Source organism: Oryx dammah, unplaced genomic scaffold (genome assembly GCF_014754425.2).
Source record: "Oryx dammah isolate SB20612 unplaced genomic scaffold, SCBI_Odam_1.1 HiC_scaffold_1, whole genome shotgun sequence".
Taxonomy (NCBI): Eukaryota; Metazoa; Chordata; class Mammalia; order Artiodactyla; family Bovidae; genus Oryx; species Oryx dammah.
The window spans coordinates 24280835-24305257 of record NW_024070185.1 but is presented as its reverse complement, the minus strand read 5'-3'; the positions used below and the strand labels follow the sequence as shown (position 1 = coordinate 24305257).

Genomic DNA, 24423 nt, shown 5'->3' with positions numbered 1-24423 from the left:
ACTGGACTTAACTGCATTGGAGAGTCCATTTATATAATAGCCACTGGTGTGGCGCCAGTGCAGTGTTACGTGAACTTCTGAGGAAAGTCTTGTGAAACAATTGTATTCGGATGAAACCATGGTTTCTAAAGGACTACAATTAAAAAAAACAACAACAAATTCTAAATGTTTGATCCTTCGTAATTCTGGGAAATATTCGTATAATTTTTATTTCCTTCCACAGGCAGATTAGGAATTCTTAACTGTGAGAGAATGTTGACTTTTGATTGACTGTGTGTTCCCGTGAAGGCTCAGTGGATGAAGACACACTGTACTTGTGCAGTTATTAAAGTTCTGATATGCTGGTGTTTGGGCCCTGCTTCAAATCCTCTTTCTAGACGTGAAGTCTGTATGCCTGGATAGTGTAGGTTTCTTCCTTCAATTTCTTTTCCGAGAGAGAGAGAGTGATTTGGTCATTTTGGTATTCGTTTATGAAAAGGCTGTCTTTAATCGGTGTGTTGAATTTGTGAATCTGTTCTTCTCTGTGACCTTTTTTTATTGGCTGTAATTGATTCTAGGAATTGGATCCGTCTACTTCCATGCAACCCTTAGTTTCCTGGGTCAGATGCTAGATGAACTTGCAATCCTTTGGGTCCTGATGTGTGCTTTGGCCATGTGGTTCCCCAGAAGGTATCTACCGAAGATCTTTCGCAATGACAGGTAAGCTTGTACTAAATTTTTGCATTTATTATGCAGTACTGCATATGACAATGTATATATTAACAAATATCACACCCTACTGAGGCTAACCTAATGATGAGCTTTATCAAATATTTAATATCCACTGATTACACTGTCAGAGAAAAAAATTCTGCCAGGTAAAAGAGGTAATTTTAATATACTCAGGGAAAGAATTTATCTAATGTTCTGGCAAAATTAGAAGATTCAGTGGGGGAGAAAAGACTGAATGGTTGTTCAAAGACCTTTGATTTCCTGCTAGCACATCTTCTTGGGTGTGACCCAGCTCCACTACTTTTATATATTTACAGTAGAATGCACACTGAGGAACTGGTTCTTGGAGCTGTAGATACTGTAGTATTCAAACTGTGTCAGTTTGCTTCTGTTGAGAGCTACACACCAACACACACACATATACATATATATTCAAGCCGAAAACCCAGAATTTTAGGAAGAGATGCCTTTTAATATCCATTGTGTTATGCTTATATGGTTATTTATCCAGTAAATAGTTTATGGACACTTACAATGAAGTTTTCTGGGCGCTAGAATTTAACAGTAAACAAAACAGCAAGGTCTCCGCCCTAAGTGAGCTTATATTGAAGTTGGAGAGATTATGAATCAATAAACAAATAATATAATGTTAGGATGTGAAAGTGCTATGATGAAAAATGAAGCTGGTAAGGGGGTCATGGTGACTTGGAGTGCTGACTTAGAGTTTGGTCAGGGAAGGTCCTTTCTGAGGCACTCTTGTTAATATCTGAAGTAACAGAAGACATCAACATCATAAAGATGAGAAATGCTCCTAGAAACATATGACCCATACATTTCTCTGTACACACTGTTTTGTTAACATATATACAGATAAATGGGCTTCCCAGTTGGTGCTAGTGTAAAGAATCCACCTGCCATCGTTGGCAGGAGACACAGAAGATGCAGGTTTGATCTCTGAGTCAGGAAGATCCCTTGGAGGAGGAAATGGTAACCCACTTCAGTATCCTTGCCTGGAGAATACCATGGACAGAGGAGGCTGGTGGGCTGTAATTCATGGGGTCGTAAAGAGTCAGACACAACTGAGCTTGCGTGCATGCTATATGGATAAATAATCTAAAAATATGGATTCAATCAAGTAAGCTGTGTGTTCCCATGGAGGAGCTATACTGGAAACATAGAAGAGTTCATCGTAGTTTTCCTGGTACACTGAGTGGGTCTAGGAGTGATGCTGCCATTAGAGATGCAGGCTGTTCTCTATGGATGGAGGTGGAAGAACATCCATGAAACATGCTGGCTTCAAAAAGCACATTGTAGAACTGTGTGTGTGACACCCTCATTTTAGAATGAATGAAGACTCTTTTTGACTGTATGTCTTCAGATGTGCACAAACGTGTCTGGAAGCTGCTACCATTGGGCTATTCTTAGGAATGTGAGTGGAGAGAGAACTTTCACTTTTACCTTAAATCTGTACTGTTTTACAATATTTTTTTTTTACAAAGTGCACGTGTTAATTTGTAATCCTAAAAAATATATTATTAAATGAGGTAGGAAAAAAACATACTTTATTCATTCATTCATTCATCGGCTGCACTGTGTGGCTTGCGGGACCTTAGTTCCCTGACCAGGGATTGAACCTGGAACCCAGCAGTGAAAGTGCTGAGTCCTATCCACCGGACCATCAGGACATTCCCAAGAAAACATACTTTAAATGGATTAGCTGTACAATCTTCACCCTGGGCAGCAGGATTTGAATTAAATAGTATTATCCTTAAACACCATTGAGCAAACAGAAGTATCTTCAAGTGGAAAGGAAGCTGTTCCTGCTCTTAGATGAAATATGGTCTCCCTGGTGCAGAAACCTTCTCAGAGATAGCCTAGGCCAACCTGCTGTGTTTCAGTTGTGTTTCTTGTTTCCTTGTTCAGCTTCAGGAGAGATTGGGGTGATCAGAAAGCTGCTGGAGGAGGGGAAACCTGGCGGTGCCTGCTGCTTGGCAGGGGCATGAGGTGGCTTGACCAGCGGGGATGTTTTGCCTCCGCCTGAGCAACACACCCCTGACCTTTTGGCTTTTCCTGTTGTTTCCAAAGATGCCCACCAGTTACTTACTTCCATGCTTTCCGGGATCATGCTTTCATTGTATTGAGAGCTAAGGAACTACTTTGTTCTTAGATCTGAGTGTACAAGCCGTGGGATCAGCGTGAGAAGATGACAAAATGGGAATAAGGGTTTTGTTGTTTCTGGTGCTCTGGAGACCTGGGTTTGAAATTCCACTGGACAGTGTTTAATGTGTTCACAATAGAGAATCTTGTTCTTTTCTTGTTTCTTGATGGGAGCAAGAGAGAAGAAAATGGGGCAATGCTGTGGTAACAGAAACTTAGCAACTTTAGTAATGAAACACATTGTGAGGCAGGGTGGTCTGACCACTGGGGACTTTTCCATTGGCTGCACTCAGCTGCCTCTCTCAGGGGAAGATGTGGACCCCCTGTCTTCAGTTTGGGGAGAGTCTGTGGAGGCACTGAGAACCCTCTGTGTCTATATCCCTGGCTTTGCAAACCACCTGGGTTTGATTCCTAGATTCCCTGTTTAAAAAAAAAACAAACGTATAACTTATTTTGACTCTTGAGGTTTCTGTTCGCTCATCTGTAGAACTGACTGACTAATAGTGTTCACCGCAGGCTTCTTGTTAGATGATCCTGCAAAGCAGTTCATAGAGCACTGAGACATAGCACTCAGTCAGCTTTCATTCTTAACAACGGCACATGGAGAATGCTGCCCAGTATTTGAGGTGTGCATGCTAATTGAAGGATAAAAATGAACACTGATCATTTTCATGAGCAAAGGAAGAAAAGGTGAATGTTATAGGAGAGGTAGCTCACTGTAAATAAGGATTTCAGCTGTGGTCGTGGACCTTCAATTTGCCAGTGGTGTGGAGAGCAAGAAGGCAAGAAGGCCAGACTGTTTAGCGTGGACTTCACCTCGTGATGTGGGAACAGGCAGCATCTCTGGTGTGGAATGGCATTCCAGACCAGAGATCTCAGGGCAACACCAGGAATTCTGCAGCCTGGGATTGAGTGAATTCATATGATAGTAACCATTTATCTCTCCCCAACCACCCCACCTTTTTTTTTTTCTTTTTCTGGTCTAGACTTTGCTGGAATATTTCTAAAAACCTCTAAGGGAACTTCCTTGGTGGTCCAATGGTTACGACTCCACTCCCAATGCAGGGGGCACAGGTTCAATCCCTGGATAGGGAACTAGATCCCACAGGCTACATGGTGTGACTAAATAAATAAATAAATAAAAAACCCTTAGTGGTTCCAGTGTGAAATTTCTGGAGAAGAGAGGGGATTGTGTGTTGGCTAAGTGACTTTGGATCAGACTGATCTAGATTTGAATAACAATCCACTTTTTCTTCTGCACTCTGATACCTTATTTTGCTCATCTATAAAGAAGAGATTGTAAAAGTATCTAACTCAGGGGTTAGAAACATATGTAAAAATCATATAAAGTATATAGCATAGTGTCTGTTACAGAGTAAACACGCACTAAGTGCTAGCAGTAATTATGAATGGCTAATACAGATACATGTTTTGAAGATAAGAAATATGCAGAACAGCAGGGGAATGTAAATAGGAATTGTTGTTGTTGTTTAGTCACCAAGTCATGTCTGACTCTTTGCAACCCCATGGACTGCAGCATGGCAGTCCTCCCTGTCCTTCACCATCTCCTGGAGTTTGCCCAAGTTCACATCCATTGAATTGGTGATGCCATCCAACCATCTCATCCTCTGTCACCCTCTTCTCCTGCCCTCAATCTTTTCCAGCATCAGGGTCTTTTCCAATGAGTTGATGCTTCGCATCAGGTGGCCAAAGTATTGGGGCTTCAGCTTCAGCTGGATAGGAATAGGAATAGTAAATAGGAATAATTGGTGGGATTTTCTAAAAAGGGCTGTCTTTCATCTCGCCTAGAATGTCTGAAGAATTGTTGGGATATGCACTCAGCTGTTGCTGGTTATTAATAATTTGACATTTCTGTTTTGAGAAAAAAGCAAACTGTTGTAGGCTAATTGTATCCATTTTCTAAAGAATTTATCCTGCTGTGGTCCTTATGATGTTTTGTTCACAAAATCTAGCGATAGTCCTCACCTTACGATCCAGTTTATTTTTTGAATCCTGAATGGCAGGGTTGCAGGCTGGGATCTGCTTGTCCTGTTCTCTCTGCTGGGTGACTTGAGCTCATCTCAGACCCTCTGGGCCATATCAACTCCGTACTTAGGAAATGACAGGGCTGGACCTTCCAGGACCAAATGCTGGAATCCTGTGAACATCAGAGGCTTGTTCTAAACAGGTTATGTTTTAGTTGTTGTTTAGTTGCTAAATTGTGTCCAGCTCTTTTGTGATTCCCATAGACTGTAGCCCTGCAGACTTCTCTGTCCAAGGGATTTCCCAGGTGAGAATTCTGGAGTAGGTTGCCATTTCCTTCTCCAGAGGATCTTCCTGACCCACGAATTGAACCCAGGTCTCTTACCCAGAAGGTGGATTCTTTACTGCTGAGCCACCAGGGAAGCCCATTTTAGCCTTAAAGGGGAGTTTAAAGCAGTGAATCTTGTCCAGGGATGTATCTATCCCATGCCGGCCATTTGGGAGTTTGTGGACATGTTTTTGGTGGTCATAGTAATGGAAAGTTTTATCATCCATAAATTCCATTTAACTCCAGAAGAGTAAAATGGGCATTACCAAATGTTTGATATGAAAAAAGGGGCTAACAGGGTTAAAAACCATCTCTTTAAAGGGAAGCTAATGATAACAATAGTAACAGCTTTATTATAATAATATTATGATGATGGTATTGGGTTGCTAGATTTGGGTTTGGGGAATACAGGAAGAAGGTGTGTTAAGGGTTCGCCAACCTTGTGTTCAGTTTGAGCTGATCATGAGTTGCAAAGTTGAAAACAGGACCAGAGGCAACAGTTGGGGATATTTAGAGAACACCCCGTGGGGCCCCTTGCCTCCTGGGTTTTCCCAGCTCTCTCTGTCCTCAGGGCCTCTGGTGACTGTTGGCTTCTGCTGGTTGTAGAACCATGCATTCACACGGTGTCTTCGTTGGCTGAGCCACCTTCCAGAAGCGCATTCCTTCACACCCTCTGGGGAGCGGTAGGGAGGTGTCTGCCCATGTTCCTCTTAGAGAAAGCATGTTTCATCAAGCTCACTGCCTTTGAAATCTTTGGCAAGACTACAGAGAGCCTTTCTGATTGCAGCATCAGCTCAGTCGACTTTTCCCTGAGTATGACATTTTCAACAATAATATTATTTAAAATAACATTTATTCTCAAATCATGGTCATGAAAACAGAAATAATGGATTTTATTAGAACACACCATTGTATCAGGCACTGTGTTGAGTGCCTTAATGCTTATAAGAACACTACAGGGCAGGTGTCTTGATTTTCATACGGAAAACCTGAGGCCTGGGGAGTTTTAGTGACTTGCCAAAAATCCCACGGGCTGCTAAGGGATGGAGGCAGAATGTGAACATACATGGATCTCACTGGACACGTGTGCTCTGACTCACCCTGTTGTTCTGTGTCTGGGTCCTAAACCTTTGGACACAGGGAGGTGGTACAGTTTGAAAGTATCTGATTATGTGTTTGCTGTGGTTGTTATTTAGTTGCTCAGTTGTGTCCGACTCTTTGTGACCCCATGGGCTGTAGCCCTATAGGCTCCTTAATCCATGGGATTTCCCAGGCAAGAATACCAGAGTGGGTGCCATTTCCTTCACCAGGGGATCTTCCTGACCTCGGAATCAAACCCACTCTCTTGCCTGGCAGGCAGATTCTTTACCACTGAGCCACCAGGGAAGCTCATAATTATGTGTTTATTTAATCTAAATGACCAAAAAGCCTTGACGTATCATGGAACCTCAAATCCAGTGATTGAGTTACTGGAGGGTCTCCAGGGGCCAGGCACATGGTGGGGATCTGGGGCTGTGTGACGCTACTGTACTCAGGCCAAGCTGCAGACTTCTCTAGTAGCTGAAGCATGCCGGGGCCAAGGCTGGGAGAAAAACACAATCCTCCTGAGGATTTGCTGCCTGGATCCTTTCCCATGTACATATATTTTCCCGCTGGTCAAAGTTCAGGGCTACAATTCCTGTTCATTCCAGTCAGAAAGTTGGCAGCTTGATCAATGATTTCCTGAGCCTTGATGATAAATGGTTTTCCTCTTTACGAGATACACTTGTATTTTGAAAGTTTCCGTGCACTTTGGTTTCTTTCTAATGGAATTTCATTCAAATTAGTTTCCTAATGGTGATGCTTTCCAGGGCTCCTGGCCAAAGTAAATGGTGCTAATGAGGAATAACAGAAACTTCAGGAAAGTCATGTGCCCCTAAGTTTCAGTCATGGATATGGGCCTTTGAGATCCTCTAGTCTAGACTAGATAGGAAATTTATAGATAAGGAAGCAGAGTCCCAGGGAGAAGGAAAGCAACGTGTCCAGGGTCACGTCGCCACTTCTAGCTCTTTCCACTGAAAGTACCTTCACTGAAGGGCTGTTATCAGTTATTTTTGATTCCAAAGGATGGTATCAATTATTTTTCTAACACTTTTCATGTCTGAAACTTAACACAAAATTCCAGTGCATAAGAGGCTGTAGATTGTCAGTCAATACAGATACCAGGATTTTAGACTTGTGTGCTAGACACATGGGGCATTTTTTTTTCTTTTAATCTAGGATGCTTTGTGGTTTGTAAATGATCTGTTTTTCTTACACATGTTCACCTTGTAGAAGAGGGCTGGGCAGACCACATCTTTGGCCACATGGGTGACTTGCGTGCTCTTCGCAGATTAAGTGTTATTGCTGCACAGTCATGCCCATTTGCTTACTTATTGTCTACAGTGGCAGGGTTGAGTAGCTGTGGCAGAGAACCTATGACCTGCAAAACCTAAAATATTCACTATCCGACCCTTTGCAGTAAGAATTTGCCCAGACATGCTGTAAGACACCTAGGGGAAAAAAAATACAGAAAAGTACTGCTAAAAATAATCAAGTATTCACATCTTAGCCTTAAAGGCTCAGGTTGATTATAATTTAACCGTTTTCATAGCTAACTATTTTGAAAATTTCTGATTGTTTCCTAAGGGTGAATTCCTAGAAAAACTGAGCCAGTGTGGGAGAATGGTTTGCAGGCTCCTGGTACTTTGTGTGGAATGTCTTTTGAGCTTGCCCTCCCAGCATCAGTGCTTGTACTCTGCCAACATCCAGCAAACAAACACGACCCCCTTTTTAATGGATTTGGTTTGCTTTCACCCATATAGGGGCAGGTTCAAGGTGGTGGTCTGTGTCCTATCTGCAGTTACAACGTGCCTGGCGTTTGTCAAGCCCGCCATCAACAACATCTCTCTGATGACCCTGGGGGTTCCCTGCATGGCGCTACTCATTGCTGAGCTAAGGAGGTGGGTAACAGTCTCCCTCCCTGGCCCTCAGGCTGTCCTTGGGATAGGAACAAACCAGCTCTTGGTTCTTTTACTGCCTTTGAAGAGGAGTTACACCTCGCAAAGAGTCGTCCCTGACTTGTGGATTAGGATCAAGTTGGATGGTTTGGTTCAAAATAGTAATCTCGTTTTCAGAAAGGAAGGAGGAGTATAAGCAATATATTCTAATGATCCAAAAACTAGCTTAGGAGGAACATCTCAGGGCCTGGTGAGTCCCTAGACCAAGCTGCCTGGAGTCAACTCTGCAGAAATGAGAATGTTGTTGTGTTGTTTAGCCACTAAATCAACCCCAAGGACTATAGCCCGCCCTACGCCTCTGTCCATGGGATTTCCCTGGCAAGAATACTGGAGTGGGTTGCCATTTCCTTCTCCACGGGCATCTTCCTAATTCAGGGATCCAACCCATGTTTCCTGCTTTGGCAGGTGGATTCTTTCCCACTGAGCCACCAGAGAAGCCCAAAAAGGAGAATAGATGTGTTCATATAACAAGAGTAAGAAGAAAAGCAAAGTCCTAAAGAGGCTATTGCGTTTATACACAGAAGGAAAAAGAAATGAATGTCTGTATACAAAGCAGCATTGCTGCTTTCCCTGAGGCTTAGTTTCTTTCTTACAACCTATCAAGGAAAGCCTTTTACTGTTTGCATAAACATTTTCTTGTGTCAAGTCGTATGTGCAGAGTTCAGGTTGATACCCAGACACGTTATTGGGTTGGCCAAAAAGTTCGTTTGGGTTTTTCTGAAAAGTAGTTTAGCTCTTGTTTGTGTTTATGACTGTCTTATTCAGCCCCAACTAAAACACATCTAAATCACTACCCATATTGTAATACTCTTTGAAAATGCCTTTTCTCTGTACCACTTTTAGAAATCCACTCTAATTCATGGCTTATTGTCATGGACACAGATGGTCTTAATTGAAGTTTTGTATTTATCCCCCTTTGTGAGAGTTTCTCTGTGTAGTATATAATCAGCTTTTTCTCATTCTTTGTTTTGAGTGGAGACATGTATATGTTTTCTACCATTGGTTTGCCTCTGGGGGTTGTTTTGATTATCAGCAATACCAGGCAAGGTCAGAGGTGGTTGGTGAAGGGTGATATAAACTTGCTGGCTGGCAGTGGGAGGACTGTCCTGTCTTGTCTTGTTGGCTTTGAGTACCCTTCATGGACCTGGGAAGGAAGAGACCCATTGCAGAATACTAACAGGGCTTAAAGCTCTTTGGAAAACCATTAAATTGCTGATAAAGATATCTGAATGGATTTGTGATAGTCCAGTGATGCTGGCTGATATTAGGCCTGAAGTCAATAGAATGTTCTCCACTTAGCTATGTTTCTTGAGAATTCACTGCGATCTAGTTTTTATTTAAACTCCTGAGTTTCATATGTTTTAATCTATAATTTTGTTCAAAACTGGCTAAAGAAAGGGAAACTTTTAAATTCACGTTAGCTAAACAAGAGCAAATCAAGGGGCAGATTTTATAGAATAAATAAATTCTCCTTTACAATTGTGATCTTTAAGCAGGGAAACATTTTCCTTTAATACTCTAATCTTTTTAAGTAATTACAAAGGAAATAATTTCTATTCTATACTTGAAATTTTTTACCCCTGAAAAGCCAGTCATCATTACAGTTAATTAGTCTTCATCATGGAGAAGGCAATGGCACCCCACTCCAGTACTCTTGCCTGGAAAATCCCGCGGACAGAGGAGCCTGGTGGGCTGCAGTCCATGGGGTCACAGAGAGTCAGACACGACTGAAGTGATTTAGCAGCAGCAGCAGTCTTCATCATTACCTCAAAAACTTGCAGCATTGTGGAAGTATTCCTCCTTCTATCTCTAGGATCTGTCTTTCTACTTACTGATTATTCCCTCCCTTCTCCTTTTCTTATTTTACTCCTGTAAATTGTCTACCGTGTCATCCCTCTCTCTCCAGAGGATCCTTCCCATTAGCCTGTTGAATCTCTCCCATTGTCTCTACCACGCAGCCTAGCCTCTATTACATCTGTCTCCAGCCACCACCCTTAATCTCTCATCTGTCACAGCCACGCTTATTTAAAAGGTGTCTCCATCTGTTTCCTCTCATTTATTCTTCAAGCTACTCTAACCTGGCTTCTGTGCCCTCTTTGATACCCAACCCCCTCTCGGTTGTACATCCACTGATCACTTTTTAGTCCTCCTGAGTCTTACTTGTTTTCCCAGCTCTCTGTACAATTCACCCCCTCAACCTTGGAACATTCTTTCCTGTGATTCCTATGACACCACATTCTCCTTTTTTTTAAACCAGTTCTGCAGCAGCTCCTCTTCATCCTCTCATGAGAGCACCTTCTTTTCTGTGCACCTGTCCATGCTGCTGCTGCTGCTAAGTCACTTCAGTCGTGTCCGACTCTATGCAACCCCATAGATGGCAGCCCACTAGGCTCCTCCCTCCCCGGAATTCTCCAGGCAAGAACACTGGCGTGGGTTGCCATTTCCTTCTCCAATCCATGAAAGTGAAAAGTGAAAGTGAAGTTGCTCAGTTGTGTCTGACCCTCAGTGACCCCATGGACTGCAGCCTTCCAGGCTCCTCCATCCATGGGATTTTCCAGGCAAGAATACTGGCGTGGGTGCCATTGCCTTCTCTGACCTTTCCATGCAGGGAACCCATAAGATACACCCTCACCTTTGCTTTTCTCTCCCTATACTTTCCCCTAAAACTTCTCATCTACTCCATGCCTTTAATTCCTGTTCATATGCTGAAGAGGAAGAGAAAATGGAAATTGTTCATCTCTGTTTTAGTCACTAAACCAGAAAGCAGTCACTAGTGTTGTGGGGCTCTATAAATTTTTTCATAAATCTTTTCAAGGGCTACATAAACCCCTCCTACTGACAGGGCTTTTCAGGTTGTTTTTTGAGCAGGTCTTTCTGAGCCTGCTGCCCCTCCCATATTCACTGATGTTTTTGCCCATGTTTCCATCAGATGGCTGGGAAAGGTACCAGGAAGTCAGACTTTAGACACCATTAACTTGTTCAGCAAACATGAACAGATAACATCTGTTATGACCCATGAAGGGTCATATTTATGTTAGACACGGACTCCTGCGAGTGAGCAAGCAGGACCGACTGGGGTGCAGGCCTTTGAGGGACAGAGACCCCAAAGGAGGGGTGGAAGGACCCTCAGCCACCAACTGCCTCTGGGCATTTCTCCCCAAGAAAAGAAGTCACCTTCTTTGTGAGCAATTTGGTAATAAGGAAGGAAAATGGCTGCTGAAGTTCCCCTCGAGCTGTTAGGGTTTGTTCAGAAACCCTTTGCCCCAGGGTGTGGAAGAGCTCATTCTTTCTTTCAGGAGTACCAAGAGCCTCCCTGAGCCTGACACCGTCCCAGGTGGGGGAGACAGGCTGGAGATACATAAATGAAGCACAGAGGGTCTCGGCGAGGCTGTCATTGCTACAGAGAGAAATAGAGGGAAGAAGGTGATGGGGGCTTGGGGGTCACTTAGGAGGTAGAGATAAGTGGTGTGATTGTTAAGAATAGTGCTCAGCAAAGGGCTCACTGAGGGACATTTGAACAAAAACTGGGAGGTGGCAAGCCCCATGGCTATCTGGGAATAGCATTCCAGGAGACAGAACAGCCAGTGCTAAGGCTTGAGCAGCGTGCCTGGGGTTTTGGAGGAATGGCAAAGATTGCTGGGGGGTTTGATGAGCAGAGGCAACTTGGGGCAGGTAGGGAGGAGCGGGTGGAGCACAGAGGGAGGCCAGCGCACTGGGCCTCCTGCCACTGTGAGCACTTTGGCTTTCCCTCTGGGAAAAGGGAAGATGTGGGAGGCTTTTGGGCAGGGCGTTGAGAGGTGACTCTAGGAACAGGGGCAGATGGAGGTGGTTGCCATAACTCAGGGGGCTTGGACCCAGGCAGTGGTGATGGAAAGAGATTGGATTTGAAATATATATCCCCGAGCTGATGAATTAGATGTAGGGTATGTGAGAAAGAGAACAATGACTCCAGAATTCTTGGCCTGAGGTCCTGAAAGCACCCTTCCCCAAGGGGGCCGGGAGGGGAACGGGTATTGAACAGAAGGAAGGATCAGGAGTTCTTTGTAGACATGTGAAATTTAGATCAACACAGACCATTGGGTGGACGTGTCATAATCTGATATGTGGTTTGCACGTCTGGAGTTAAGAAGAGGCCTGGGTGAGGAGTGTGGCTTTGTGAACCATCAGGGTATATATAGTGTTTATATCCTTGAGCCTGTATGATGAGGCATTGAGTGGGAACCCTGCTGCCAAGGGGCCAGGGAGGGTTAGGGTTAGGGGCTAGGGAGGTGTGAGGAGGCAGAGAAGTGACCAGTGAGTTAGAAGGAAACCAGAACGGACACGAGCTGTTCTCTGCATCTCTGGCAGGTGTGACAACGTGCGTGTTTTAAAGCTGGGCCTCTTCTCCGGCCTCTGGTGGACCCTCGCCCTCTTCTGCTGGATCACTGATCGGGCCTTCTGTGAGCTGCTGTCGTCCGTCCACTTCCCCTACCTGCACTGTGTGTGGTGAGCCGCGTCGTCGGGGGCATGGGGTGGCGAGGCAGGGTCTACGCTCTCTGTCATCTGCTCTCCTGCAGGGCACACGAGTGTGCACAGGAGATGGAGCAGAGCCTGGGGGCCCCTCTCTTCACATAGACTACTGGACGTCTCAGGGAGCAGGCTTAGCCGGACCAGACAGACCTAATTGTCTGTGCTTCATGTCTGTGCTGTCTCTTACCTCTTGCTCTATTATCAAAGCAGAAAGTAGCTTGGAAATCGAAGCTGTAACCTGAGCTCTAGCTAGATCTGCAGGGTAGGGGAATGTGGGGAAGGCTGGGGACAGATGTGACGTGGGGACAGGACAGTCCCAAATGGGAACCAAGCACACCGGAGCCTGAGGGACCAGCCTGGGCCTCACAGGTCACCTGGGGACAGTCTCACCCATTCACTTGACAGGTGGAGACACAAGTCCAGAGATATAAAAGTGAATTGTTAAGGATCGCCCAGCTGCTTACATAAAACCAGCCCAGGAGCTTAATCATGGGGAACATGATCAAGCATCTATAGTTTAGATGGCTCAGGGTGCACTGTTAGGTTAAGAAAAAGGTTATGAAACAGCATGCAGAACCCTGTCCTCAGAAAGCAGAGGAGGAGTGGTTTTCTTCCTGAGAACTGTGTCAACTCCAAACCTAGCATCATCTTTCCCTCTCTGTCCTCCAGGATTTCTGATCATGAGATATCAAGGGACAAGAGAATTCTTTAGAGTGCTCCTTGTAAGTTGAGAGCACCCAGGGAGGAATTCTAGTGGTAAGGAGTTGTTAAAACTTGTTAGATCCAGATTTGGAAGAAGGCTGGCCTCTATCAGGAGATACCTAAGATTATTCGATTTGAAAGAATTCGCTTGAATTCCCTGGGATGTTTGAACTTGTGTATTATCTACCATGAGACCTAAGCTGCTCTCAGGTTAAGACTTGGGGACTTCCAGATTTGTTCGCTGAAGGCAAAGCAAAGCAGCTCATGCTGGGGATTCCAGTCTTAGGATCCATTGCCTGATATTTCTTAGGTTCAACCTCGACTCACATTAGTGAATTTCTATACACTTCGTACATCTGAGTTATAATTTACAGATTATTAAATGCACAGATTTTGTGTAGTCTGGTAAGTTTTGATAAATGTATCCACCTGAGGCTCTCACTCAAAATATAGTACTTTCTTTAAAAAATTTTTATTTTGTCTTTTGGCTGTTCCACATGCAGCACGTGGGGTCTTAGTTCCCTGTCTAGGGACTGAACCTGTGTCCCCTGCAGTGGAAGCTTGGTCTTAACCTGTGGACCACCAGGGAAGCCCCTGGTGTGTTTTTAATTGATCCAAGTTCCTTTATCACAGAGTGATTTAAGTAAAATTCAAAAAGTAGAGTGTAGTAACTTTGGTTCAAACTTAATTTGTTTCTAAATTTGGTGTACTTTGAGTACCCCCCCCCCCAAAGTTGAACAATTTTCTGGGATTTCCCTGATGGTCCAGTGGTTAAGATTTCCAGCTTCCATTGCAGGGGGCGCAGCTTCGATCTCTATTTGGGGAACTAAGAACTCAAATGCTGTGTAGAGTGGCCAAAAAACAAACCAAAGTTGAACCCCCCCCCTTTTTTTTTTTTGGTTCCAGTTATAGTGATATATTTATTCACTACAACAAATTTAAACAACAGGGAAGTAGAGAAAGAAAGGCTTTTACAATTCTAATTCTGTCCAAAGAGAGAGAACAATTGTTAACAGCCTAAAGTACATCCTTCCAGATGTTTAGTTCTCTAATTCTACTTTTAAAAACAAAAATAGCTTCAACCTATACATGATGCCTGGACAATCCCATGGGCGGTGGAGCCTGGTAGGCTGCAGTCCCTGGGGTCGCTAAGAGTCGGACACGACTGAGCGACTTCCCTTTCACTTTTCACTTTCATGCATTGGAGAAGGAAATGGCAACCCACTCCAGTACTCTTGCCTGGAGAATCTCAGGGATGGGGGAGCCTGGTTGGCTTCCATCTATGGGATCGCACAGAGTTGGACACGACTGAAGTGACTTAGCAGCAGCAGCAGGGATGATGCAAGCTGATTCTTCTTTTGCTGTTCAAATCATGGACAACTCTCCTTACCAATGTAATTATATTATTTTCATCAGTTTTGCGTGTCCAGTTAATACCTCACAACATGAGTAATGCTATGTAATTCATTTAACCAACTTCTCTGTTAATGGATATTAAGGTTATTTCTAACTTTTCACTTTTATAAACAATTGGTAATGAATATCTGTATTTGTTCATATGCCTGAATGTTCCCTTAGGTTATAATATGTTGCCAAACCCAGAGATACCAACTGACACAATTTTACTAAAATCTGTAAGATAATAAAAGTGTATCTGTAAGATATACTTTCACATATCCTGGATGTTAGTAACTTTAAAAAGTATTTGTTAACCTGATTGAAAAGATTTTATTTTTATCTTTTAAAAAGTTAGTATTTTGTTGGGCATCTTTCAAATATCAATTTACTATATCGTTCCTCTTTTGAAATGTGCCTTTTAAGTTTCTTTATCATCTCTGTGGAGTGTTTGTATTTAAAAATTTATATCCAGCCCCTACTTCCCGACACATAGTAGAGAGTCATTACTGTTAAATACCTGTGTGCCATTTACTATGCACATTTGTAACATTTTCAAAAGTACAGAGAATAACACGTGGAGCCCCCAGGGAGGCAACATTTAGCTTCAGTATTATCTCATCCTGGCCACCCTCAGCCACTACCCACCCCACCCAGATTGTTATAAAGCAAATCCCAGACACCCTATGCAATGATTGGTTTTTACGGCTCTTCTTCAAGTAGGGATTTTAATTCTTTGTCACAGGGTACACCTGTTCCCACCCCCCCCCCTTTCCCGTTTATCTGTTAGTATGTTGATGCTATCTTGCACCATACTGTTTTAAACTTGCATGCTCTCACCTCTGTCAGTCTTTTCCTTTAGTTTTTTTTTTCCCTTCTCCCTTCTGTATGCATGACACTGTGGCTGTGACATCTTAAATGACACGGTTCTCAACCAAGCGAGCTGGTAGTGCTCTTACAACCATCTCTATTCCAGGTGTGTGTGTTTACTGTTCCTATGTTTGGCTGTGCTGGGTCTTGGGGGCAGTGCGTGGACTCTTCCCTGTAGCACGTGGGCTTCTCTCTAGTTGCTGTTCGTGGGTTCTAGAGCGTGGGCTCAGTAGTTGCCGTGCTTGGGCTTAGTTGCCCCGTGGCATGTGAGATCTTAGTTCCCCGACCAGGGATTGAAACTGCGTCCCCTGCACTGAATGGTGGATTCTTAACCACTGGACCACCAGGGAAGTCTCCATTCCATGTGTTTTTAAATGTAGAGATGTCCAATTACATGTGGCTGTCACAGTGATTCCCTTTAGAGTTTCAGAACTTTGTGTCATTTTAAGAAAGACCTCTTCCAAGGTTTATAAAAATAGTCTTTTATTTTTAAAAGAATATTATAAAAGAATATTTATAAGAATATTCTTTAAATATGTTTTTAAAATGTGTTTTAAATCTGTAATTTATCTGGAGTTTTAAGTTTCAGTATAAGGTGCAAAAGTTACATGCCTTTAAATGGTCCCCACGATAAAAAGATCAATATGAAAACTTGCTACCAACACAGTGAAGATAATAAAGAGTTTCCTTACTAAAGTGCAAAAGCTGATGAATCAGTGTAAAATTATTTCTAATGAAGGGTGTTAGGTATGTACAGCCCATTATTAAAGTGAGAAGTGGGGAATCAGTCCCATGTGCTCACTTATTTCCATCCTCTTAGTGCCTCTGTATTTTTATTTTAATTAAATTTGTTTATTTATTTACATGTCAATCTCAAACTCCCAGTCTATCCTTCTTCCCGACCCTCCGCAACCATAAATTCATTCTCTGAGCTTGTGAATCAGTTTCTGTTTTGTGAATAAGTTCATTTGTATCCTTTTTCTCTCTTTGCTTTTTTTTTTGGCCATGCACTGTGGCATGTGGGATCTTAGTTCCCCAACCAGGGATCGAACCCTCGTCCCCTGCAGTGGAAGCGCAAAGCCTTAACCACTGGTGCGCCCAGGAAGTCCCTATATTCTTTTCTTTTTTTCTAGATTTTGCATATAAGCGATGTCATATTAGTGCTTCTGTCTTAAACCCTTGATTTCTGTGGGGCCCCAAAGGCATTGGCAAGTTTTTCCTGTTATCAGGCTGGAATATTTTAGAACATTTCAAGAGAGACTTTGTTGGCTCAGAATTTATCACTCGCGTGCTATTCTGGGGATGTGGGGCTCCCTCGACCCTTCTTACCTAGAGGAGGCCCCTGCCAGTCTTTGCCTCTGGGAAAGGTGGGTTAAGCCTGGAGGGAGGGGGTGGCAGTCCGGCCCAGTCTCGCTGCCTCGGGCCCTCACGCGTCTGTCTCCCTCGCCAGGCACATCCTCATTTGCCTTGCTGCCTACCTGGGCTGCGTGTGCTTCGCCTACTTCGATGCTGCGTCCGAGATCCCCGAGCAAGGCCCCGTCATCAAGTTCTGGCCCAGCGAGCGGTGGGCCTTCATCGGCGTCCCCTACGTGTCCCTTCTGTGCGCCAATAAGAAATCCTCGGTGAAGATCACGTGATGGCAAGGCGGTGCCTGGCCTCTCTGCCCCCTAACCTTCACCTGCCCGCAAAGACAGCCAGGGTGGGGGTTTCGCAGAGCTGGGAGTGGGGTCTGTCTTTTTAAAATTCTATTCCCTCGGGATCTAACTAGTGTGTCTGTGGACCGCCAGGACTCCACAGTGCCTGGGGGGAGAAACGCTTGCCCAGAGGTGGGAAGCAGATAGCCACGGGGCTCTGGGTGTGTATTCTGTCACCTCCAGCTGCAGCGCTCGTTGGGCTGCGTCCTTGTGGTGATGGCAGCGCCGTCCAGTGGGGGACCCCTTGCTGCACACGCCTTGCTTCCGGGCCCGCCATCCTCTTGTGTTCCAGGAGCCAACCCACCTGTGACAGACACATCCTGCATCAGACGAGACCCTCTGTCCAATGGAAGAGGCCAGAGCTTTTCATCCAGGGCCACTGTCCTAAATCAGAAGCAGACAGAGCGCACACAGGGCTTGTGCCCCAGGAGGCTGGTTTCCCCCTGCAGTGCTCCATAGCCCGAGGTTTACATACACGTGTGAACCCTTTTCCTGCTACCTCTGCTGAGAGGTGGAGTCTTGACTACAGATCCGGGTGAAGCTAACGTGCAAAACCCTCTATGCCAAAAAACGACACTCCACTTTAAGCCATTCTGGAAGATGAGCACGATCTTTAAACGCTGACCTGGTTTGCCTCCCCAACCCCACCCCGGCCCAGGATCCTCAAATACAAAGAAGAATCGCTACGGTGTGAGTGTTCCATACACAGACTCCTCCCCTCTTAGTACTTGACCTCTGTGACATTCCCACAGGCCTATGACAATCGCGGTAGGGATCCTGGTTCAAAATTTGGAGCAAATGTGAAGTTTGAGAAGTTGTTCTCATTGGAAGCCTCTTGTCTGGTGTCCTGTGCTGGAAATTACTGTCAAAAATCTTGCCTCTTCTTTCTTTGATATCTGCTGTGGGAATTAACTCTCGGTATTCTCGCGGGATGAGGTGCTTCCTGCAGCTTCTCCAGTCATTTGACCACTTGCTTAAGTGCTGGCTGTAATTGTTCATTGGCTGCTTTTGGTGCAGCAGGGCAAACCTCTTGCCCTCTGAGTTCTTCTCACCTAAAGTCATACTGGCTGCAACTCATCTCCTCTTCACTGGGCTGAATGGAAGACCCCACATGTGTCTTCAAGGTGCGAAGTGGGGATTCATGACCTCAGGGATACTTGTGTTAACTCAGGCATCTCTTGCTTTGCAACATTCCATCATGGGAGCAGGCAGACAGATGTGTCCTTCTTGTGTGGGTGGGAAGTACGTCAATGTCCTGCATATTTAAGAAAGGGGCCGTAGCAATTTTGGCTTGTCTGGGCACTCTTAGACTCTCATTAGAACTTGCACAGGATCAAAAGGTGAAAAGTCCAAGGAGCAACTGAATTTAGAAATGAATGACTTTATTCTACTTCTGTGGTTTTCAAATGATTTTAACAGAAGAGCCCTGTTGGCAGTAAGGCATCTTTATGGAGACCTAATGTGTGAAATAAGTTGTATTCTATTAGCTTAATTTTATTTTGAGGTTAAGCTTGCAGCATTTCCTGAATAATATGAAAGGCAGTGAAATAGAAAGTAACAAATTGGTGGTTTCCAAGGTAGAAAGATTTGGTATGGAATGAGTGTCCACGTTGCTTTAGTATAGTTTAAAAATCAGTATTTGAGTTAAATACTCATGGAAACGTTAACATATGAATATGAGACCTAGGTGGCTTGTGAAACAGTATTGGAAAACTGCTCTTTAAGTCCTTTGGGTTTCAAGACTAGAGTTTTCTTTAAAGGAGCTGTCAGACCATCCTCTTTTCAGACTGACCCACCAGGCATGGATTCTGTCCTCATCCATGCTGAAGAAGAAAAATGCTCTGAGGAGGGAGTTGGTTGTATTTTAAGCCCAGCTCTTTTAGTGGAAAAGAGTAAAGAGAAGCAGAGTGTAGGTAATGTTTTTTGTGTGTGTGAAGTTTAGTTGCTGTCTTGAAAGTTCCTTGGTGATGGGAGCATTGTCCCAACCATCAAGGAGGGACCGTTTCTCCTGATGAAATGAAGGGCATGTTCCTTGGGAACCACCACCTCCAGCCCCAAAGGCTTTCACCTGGCCCACCTGGAAGGTTCTGAATGACCTTGGAAATGGGGATGAAATGCGACTCTGCTAGAAGGAAAGAAGTAAGTGCCCTAACTTACAGGGCTGTTTCTCTTCTTCTGCAAGGCAAATGGCTAAGTTTCAGCAAGAATGCTTTTGGTATGAAAAACAAAATGCCCTTCTAGTCCTCAGTCCAGTCATGTCTGGCTCTTTGCCAGCCTATGGGCTGCAGCCCGCCAGGCTCCTCTGTCCATGGGATTCTCCAGGTGAGGATGCTGGAGTGGACATTCCCTTCTCCATTGGATCTTCCTCACCCAGGGATCCAACCCGAGTCTCTTACGTCTCCTGCGTTGGCAGGAGGGTTCTTTACCACTAGCCCCCTTCTAGAGGTTGATTTTAATGTGATGAGGCTGAGAAAAAGATGGAATAGAGTGCATTTGAGGAAGACAAGTCTTCGCTCTACGTCTGAAAAGAAATCACTCTGTTTACCAGCGTGACAGGGTAAATCAAGAGAGTAAGAATATACCAATCTTACTTTGGATTATGGCTTCATTCGTATTTATATTTACATTGATATTTGTAATGCTTTTATAGCACTATATGCTTTTTAAGGAAAAGGGGGATATCACAGAAAAGTTGAAAGAGAAGAAAACAATCTATTTCTATGGCTCAAGGACAACCACTGTTAATATATTTTGGGATATTTCCTTCTCATCTTTTTTCCCTAATACAGTTGTAAATAGATGTCTTTTAGAGCTGACAGTTGATTTTGTACCTTGAATGGAATATAAATGCCAGTCATATTTTTCCCGAAGAGCAGGTTTTGGGATATCTGAGAGTTAGCTATATTCTTTAGTATTCATCACTGGATTGTAAGACTTACTACTGAGTCTTCCCTTTTTATTTGAGGCTAACATCAGTGGGCCCTAAGAAAAAATGAATTCTACTTTTTGTTATGTTTCTGCACTTAGATGGACGAGTCATAGAAAATAGCTGTTAAATATATATGGTTCTGCAGGTTTTGATGTAAAGAGTGAATAGCTTATTTCATTCCTTGATGTGCAATCAAGAATCTTTTTATCCCCCCCTGGTAATTCAGGGAGGTAGAGATTTGACAGTTAGGAGTTAGGTCATGACAATTACTCAGCATGGCTATTAGATATTTCTTCTGGTGAGGATTTGCCTAAGATTGACACCCAGCAGGTACTGGATTTGGAATATTAAAAAAAAAAATTAATGTAACCAAGTGATCATTTAAGTTAACGATTTGTATTTTATAGTGTCTGATTTTTAGAAAATAGTTCCTGCTTTTATTATTTTAATGTAAAACCAGCATTTCAGTGACTATATTGCAGGTGTCTGGGGATAAGATGCCTGCATCTATTTGGTAGTAGGCTACATTTGGGGGGTGCGCTGTGCCTGTCCCCCCAAAGAATGCCTAGAAGACATTCCTTGTGGATCAGAGATGTTCTTTTGGGAGACTAAGCATGATGGTCATCAAGCACGGGGTTTGTAAAAATACCATCACCTATGTTCTTTATTGGATTTCTCAGGTATGTAATAAAAACTTTTCCTTCATTCATTATGCTTATGCGAGCTGGTGCCATTCTGGAGGCTTCAGAACTGAGGGGTGAGCCTCCCCTGGCCCTTCATCCCTTGGGGCTGATGTGAAACCATCTGTCTAGGGGACAGGTGAGGGCTGAAGTTTGCCTGGACACAGCCTCTCTCATAGCTCCTTGTTCCCAAATGAACCTGGAACCCCTAATAGTCAGCTCTTGGCCTGGTTGCTGCTGATCCAGCTGGTCAAAGAGAAGTCTTAGGCTAGGTTGGGATTCTCAATGGATTTTGTAGACATCATTTTCCTACAGGTTTTTTAATGGCCTCTACTTTAAAGAACTCATTGTTTGAATTGTAGCTTTCCCTATTTTTTAAACCAGTTCTGAGACGATTTTGTAACCACAGTATGTAATCAGAGCAAATAGATAAACATATTTTCAGGTATATACCTTGTTCTGTACTTTATATAGGGTGTGCTGTATAAGGGTAGTGGGCCCACTGGCTGTGGTAGCATTTAATCTCTGTTACATTGGGAGTAACTGAAGGCCTTTTGAAGTGGAGCTTTTGCACTTTATGCTCTTTTTGTGAACTGTGATGGCTTGTTGATATTAAAGCCCTAAGGGGCATTTTCTGTGAATGAATAGGTATATGTTTGTTTATTTCCAAAATGATTTCTGCAACAGCTGCTGTGAGAAATACATTTGAGGGATTGTAAGGTACATTTGCTCAAACTCATTTATTAATGAATTTGGGTATCATTCTTATTAAGCATACTTAAAATGAGTATATTTAATACTAATTAAACATGCTAGTTAATTGTTGGTTTCTTCTTAGAGCTGTGAAATTAATACACTTACATGTTTCCAGTATAAAAGTATCTAGAGGCAGTTAATTGAAAGGTCCGTAATTATGTCAGGTGGATATAAAATCTCAAATGCAGAAGACATTTCATCTAAGCTGCAGTGCATCCAGTCACTAGAAGGAAGATCATATAACAATATAAAAGAGTAAATGAATTTAGCAGGAAAATTCTGTATACCCGTTTTTCTTTATTTTCTGTGCACATTGTTTTTAAATTAAGGGGTTCATAGGCAGTCCTGTTTATAAGAATAATGTGGCTATGAGAGGAGAAAGACTGAGTGGTCAGCAGTATCAGTAGTGCTGCCGTGCTCTTAGATTTTTTTCTGGCCAGGATGAGGGGATGAGGGGTGGCCACTGAGGTCTTTGCTAATCTGCTATAAGCAGTGGGTCTTCTCCCTAGGAAAATGGCCATACAGAGAATTACTTGGGGATTCAGCTGTCTCAAGAAGCCACCCAGGTAGAGAAATGTGTGACGCGCCATGAAGCCAGGAGTCACCTCCTTTCTGGTGGTGAAATCGAGGTCTCTACAGCTCAGCATTCCTGACTGCCCTCCAAGACCAACCCCAGTCCCCTTCTCCTGTGAGGATTTGCCGTCAGGAGGGACCGAAAACTTACATCTTAAGAGTTGAACAAGTTTGAAATTTACATCTTCCTCAAGCCTCTGGTCCTGATTTATACTTCCAGACCCTCCTTAAGATGTTATCTGGATCTGCCGTATTTTTGCACTGTGGAAATTTTTGCAGAATAAAAAAATGTTTTAAATATGATATTTGGGTTTTCTTCCTCTGCTCTCTCTGGAGCAGAGCTCAGCTTCCTCCTCGGGTCCCACCTTAAAGGGGCTGGCAGTCCCTTTCCCCAGTTTACAGAGTTACCTTTTTAAAAAATGTTTTTAATTGGAGGATAATTGCTAAAGAGTCATCTATCTCGAGTGGGCACTTTTGCCTATGGTTGCCTCCAGGCCTGGTGACCCTCTGAGTATTAACTCACAAAAAGAAAAAGAAGCAACCACACCTGGGTTTTTGTTGGCTTTACTGGCTTGTTTATTTCTTGTTAAAACATTTGATTCAGCTGCTTTACAATTGAGCACAGAGACCATAGCGTTATCTTTAAGACTGTAACACATAGCAGTAAAGTTAGTAGAGCTTACTTTTATATTATTAGGGCAGATGGTGGGGAAGTGGCTGACTAGGGGACTCGGGGCACGGCATTGACAGAAAATGCACGATGGCATCTTTGGTGACACTGGCTAGAGAAGGACATTCATAAACGAAGGCTGTAGTCACCAGGGTGGGAGGAACCGGAAGCGATTCCTGGAGTAATATTGCCATCTAGTGGCCTTCAGGGTATTGCTATCAGTGGCACGTGTGAGACCTTTCCCAATTCCTTATCATCCCAGGAGACCCAAGAGACCCTGGTTCCATCCCTGGGTGGAGAAGATGCTTTGGAGGAGGAAATGGCAACCCACTCCAGTATTCTTGCCTGGAAAATCTCATGGACAGAGGAACCTGGAGGACTACAGTCCATGAAAGTGAAAGTGAAGCCACTCAGTCGTGTCCAACTCTGTGCGACCCCATGGACTGCAGCCCACCAGGCTCTTCTGTCCATGGGATTTTCCAGGCAAGAGTACTGGAGTGGGGCGCCATTGCCTCCCCCCGCCCCTCCCCCCAACACACACACACTAGGACTCACTATAACTGTCTCAAAGCTTCCACAAGTTATGCAACTTCTTTTGGGGCCCACGTATGTTTCCCTGGATTTTTTTTCAAGCTTCTTTTTGCCTTCATTTCCCTTTCTTCTATTCCCCCAGAAAGTCATTCTTCACTCACTAGGTTGTTTGATCTTACCTGATTAAAAAAACAATCAGCCAAATACCTTAAATATTTCACTATCCACAAAACCAACTTTAAGTAGCTGTAATCTGAAGGAAGTTTTTTAATCCACTGGAGTTAAATTTAACTTTTGGTATCAATAATTTCTTTTACACAAGTCAAAGATCAGTACAACCCCCCAAACTTAAAGACTGAATCCAGTTTGAACCAACGCTTTGCAAATACCTGCTATGCTAATACAGAAGTGAGCAGGGGTGAGGTGGGTGTGGGGAGTAGAGGAAGGAGACCATTAACTCTGCTGAAATCCCTATGTGAGAGGAATTCACGGTGCTGGGGAGGCAGGTGGGGGCAGCAGGGAGGTTTGACCAGGAGGGAGTTGAGGTTTGAGAATTCTAAGTGTTAACTGATGGCCCATGAGCCACATTTAATAATGTATAATCTCAGTCTGATTAAAGTATCCTTAGGGAGTAATACTGGAGAAGGCAATGGCACCCCACTCCAGTACTCTTGCCTGGAAAATCCCATGGATGGAGGAGCCTGGTAGGCTGCAGTCCATGGGGTCGCTAAGAGTCGGACACGACTGAGCGACTTCCCTTTCACTTTTCACTTTCATGCAGTGGAGAAGGAAATGGCAACCCACTCCAGTGTTCTTGCCTGGAGAATCCCAGGGACGGGGGTGCCTGGTGGGCTGCCATCTATGGGGTCACACAGAGTCAGACACGACTGAAGTGAC

At 43.8% G+C, this 24423-nt stretch overlaps 1 protein-coding gene across 3 annotated transcripts in view; it reads left to right on the top strand.

Moving 5' to 3' along the window:
• The window catches only part of ACER2 (alkaline ceramidase 2), a 34434-nt gene extending 11806 nt beyond the window's left edge, over positions 1-22628 (top strand). The window contains exons 3-6 of one of the 3 annotated variants that reach the window (XM_040238393.1): positions 558-699; positions 8023-8160; positions 12565-12702; positions 22262-22628. In XM_040238393.1, the coding sequence (XP_040094327.1) occupies positions 558-699; positions 8023-8160; positions 12565-12702; positions 22262-22322 (479 nt within the window). In that variant the 3' untranslated portion in view covers positions 22323-22628. Of the gene's footprint in view, positions 1-557; positions 700-8022; positions 8161-12564; positions 12703-17143; positions 19049-22261 lie in introns of those variants that run through there. The other 2 variants (XM_040238392.1, XM_040238394.1) reach the window with 2 other exon arrangements.
• The last annotated feature ends 1795 nt before the right edge of the window (positions 22629-24423 follow it).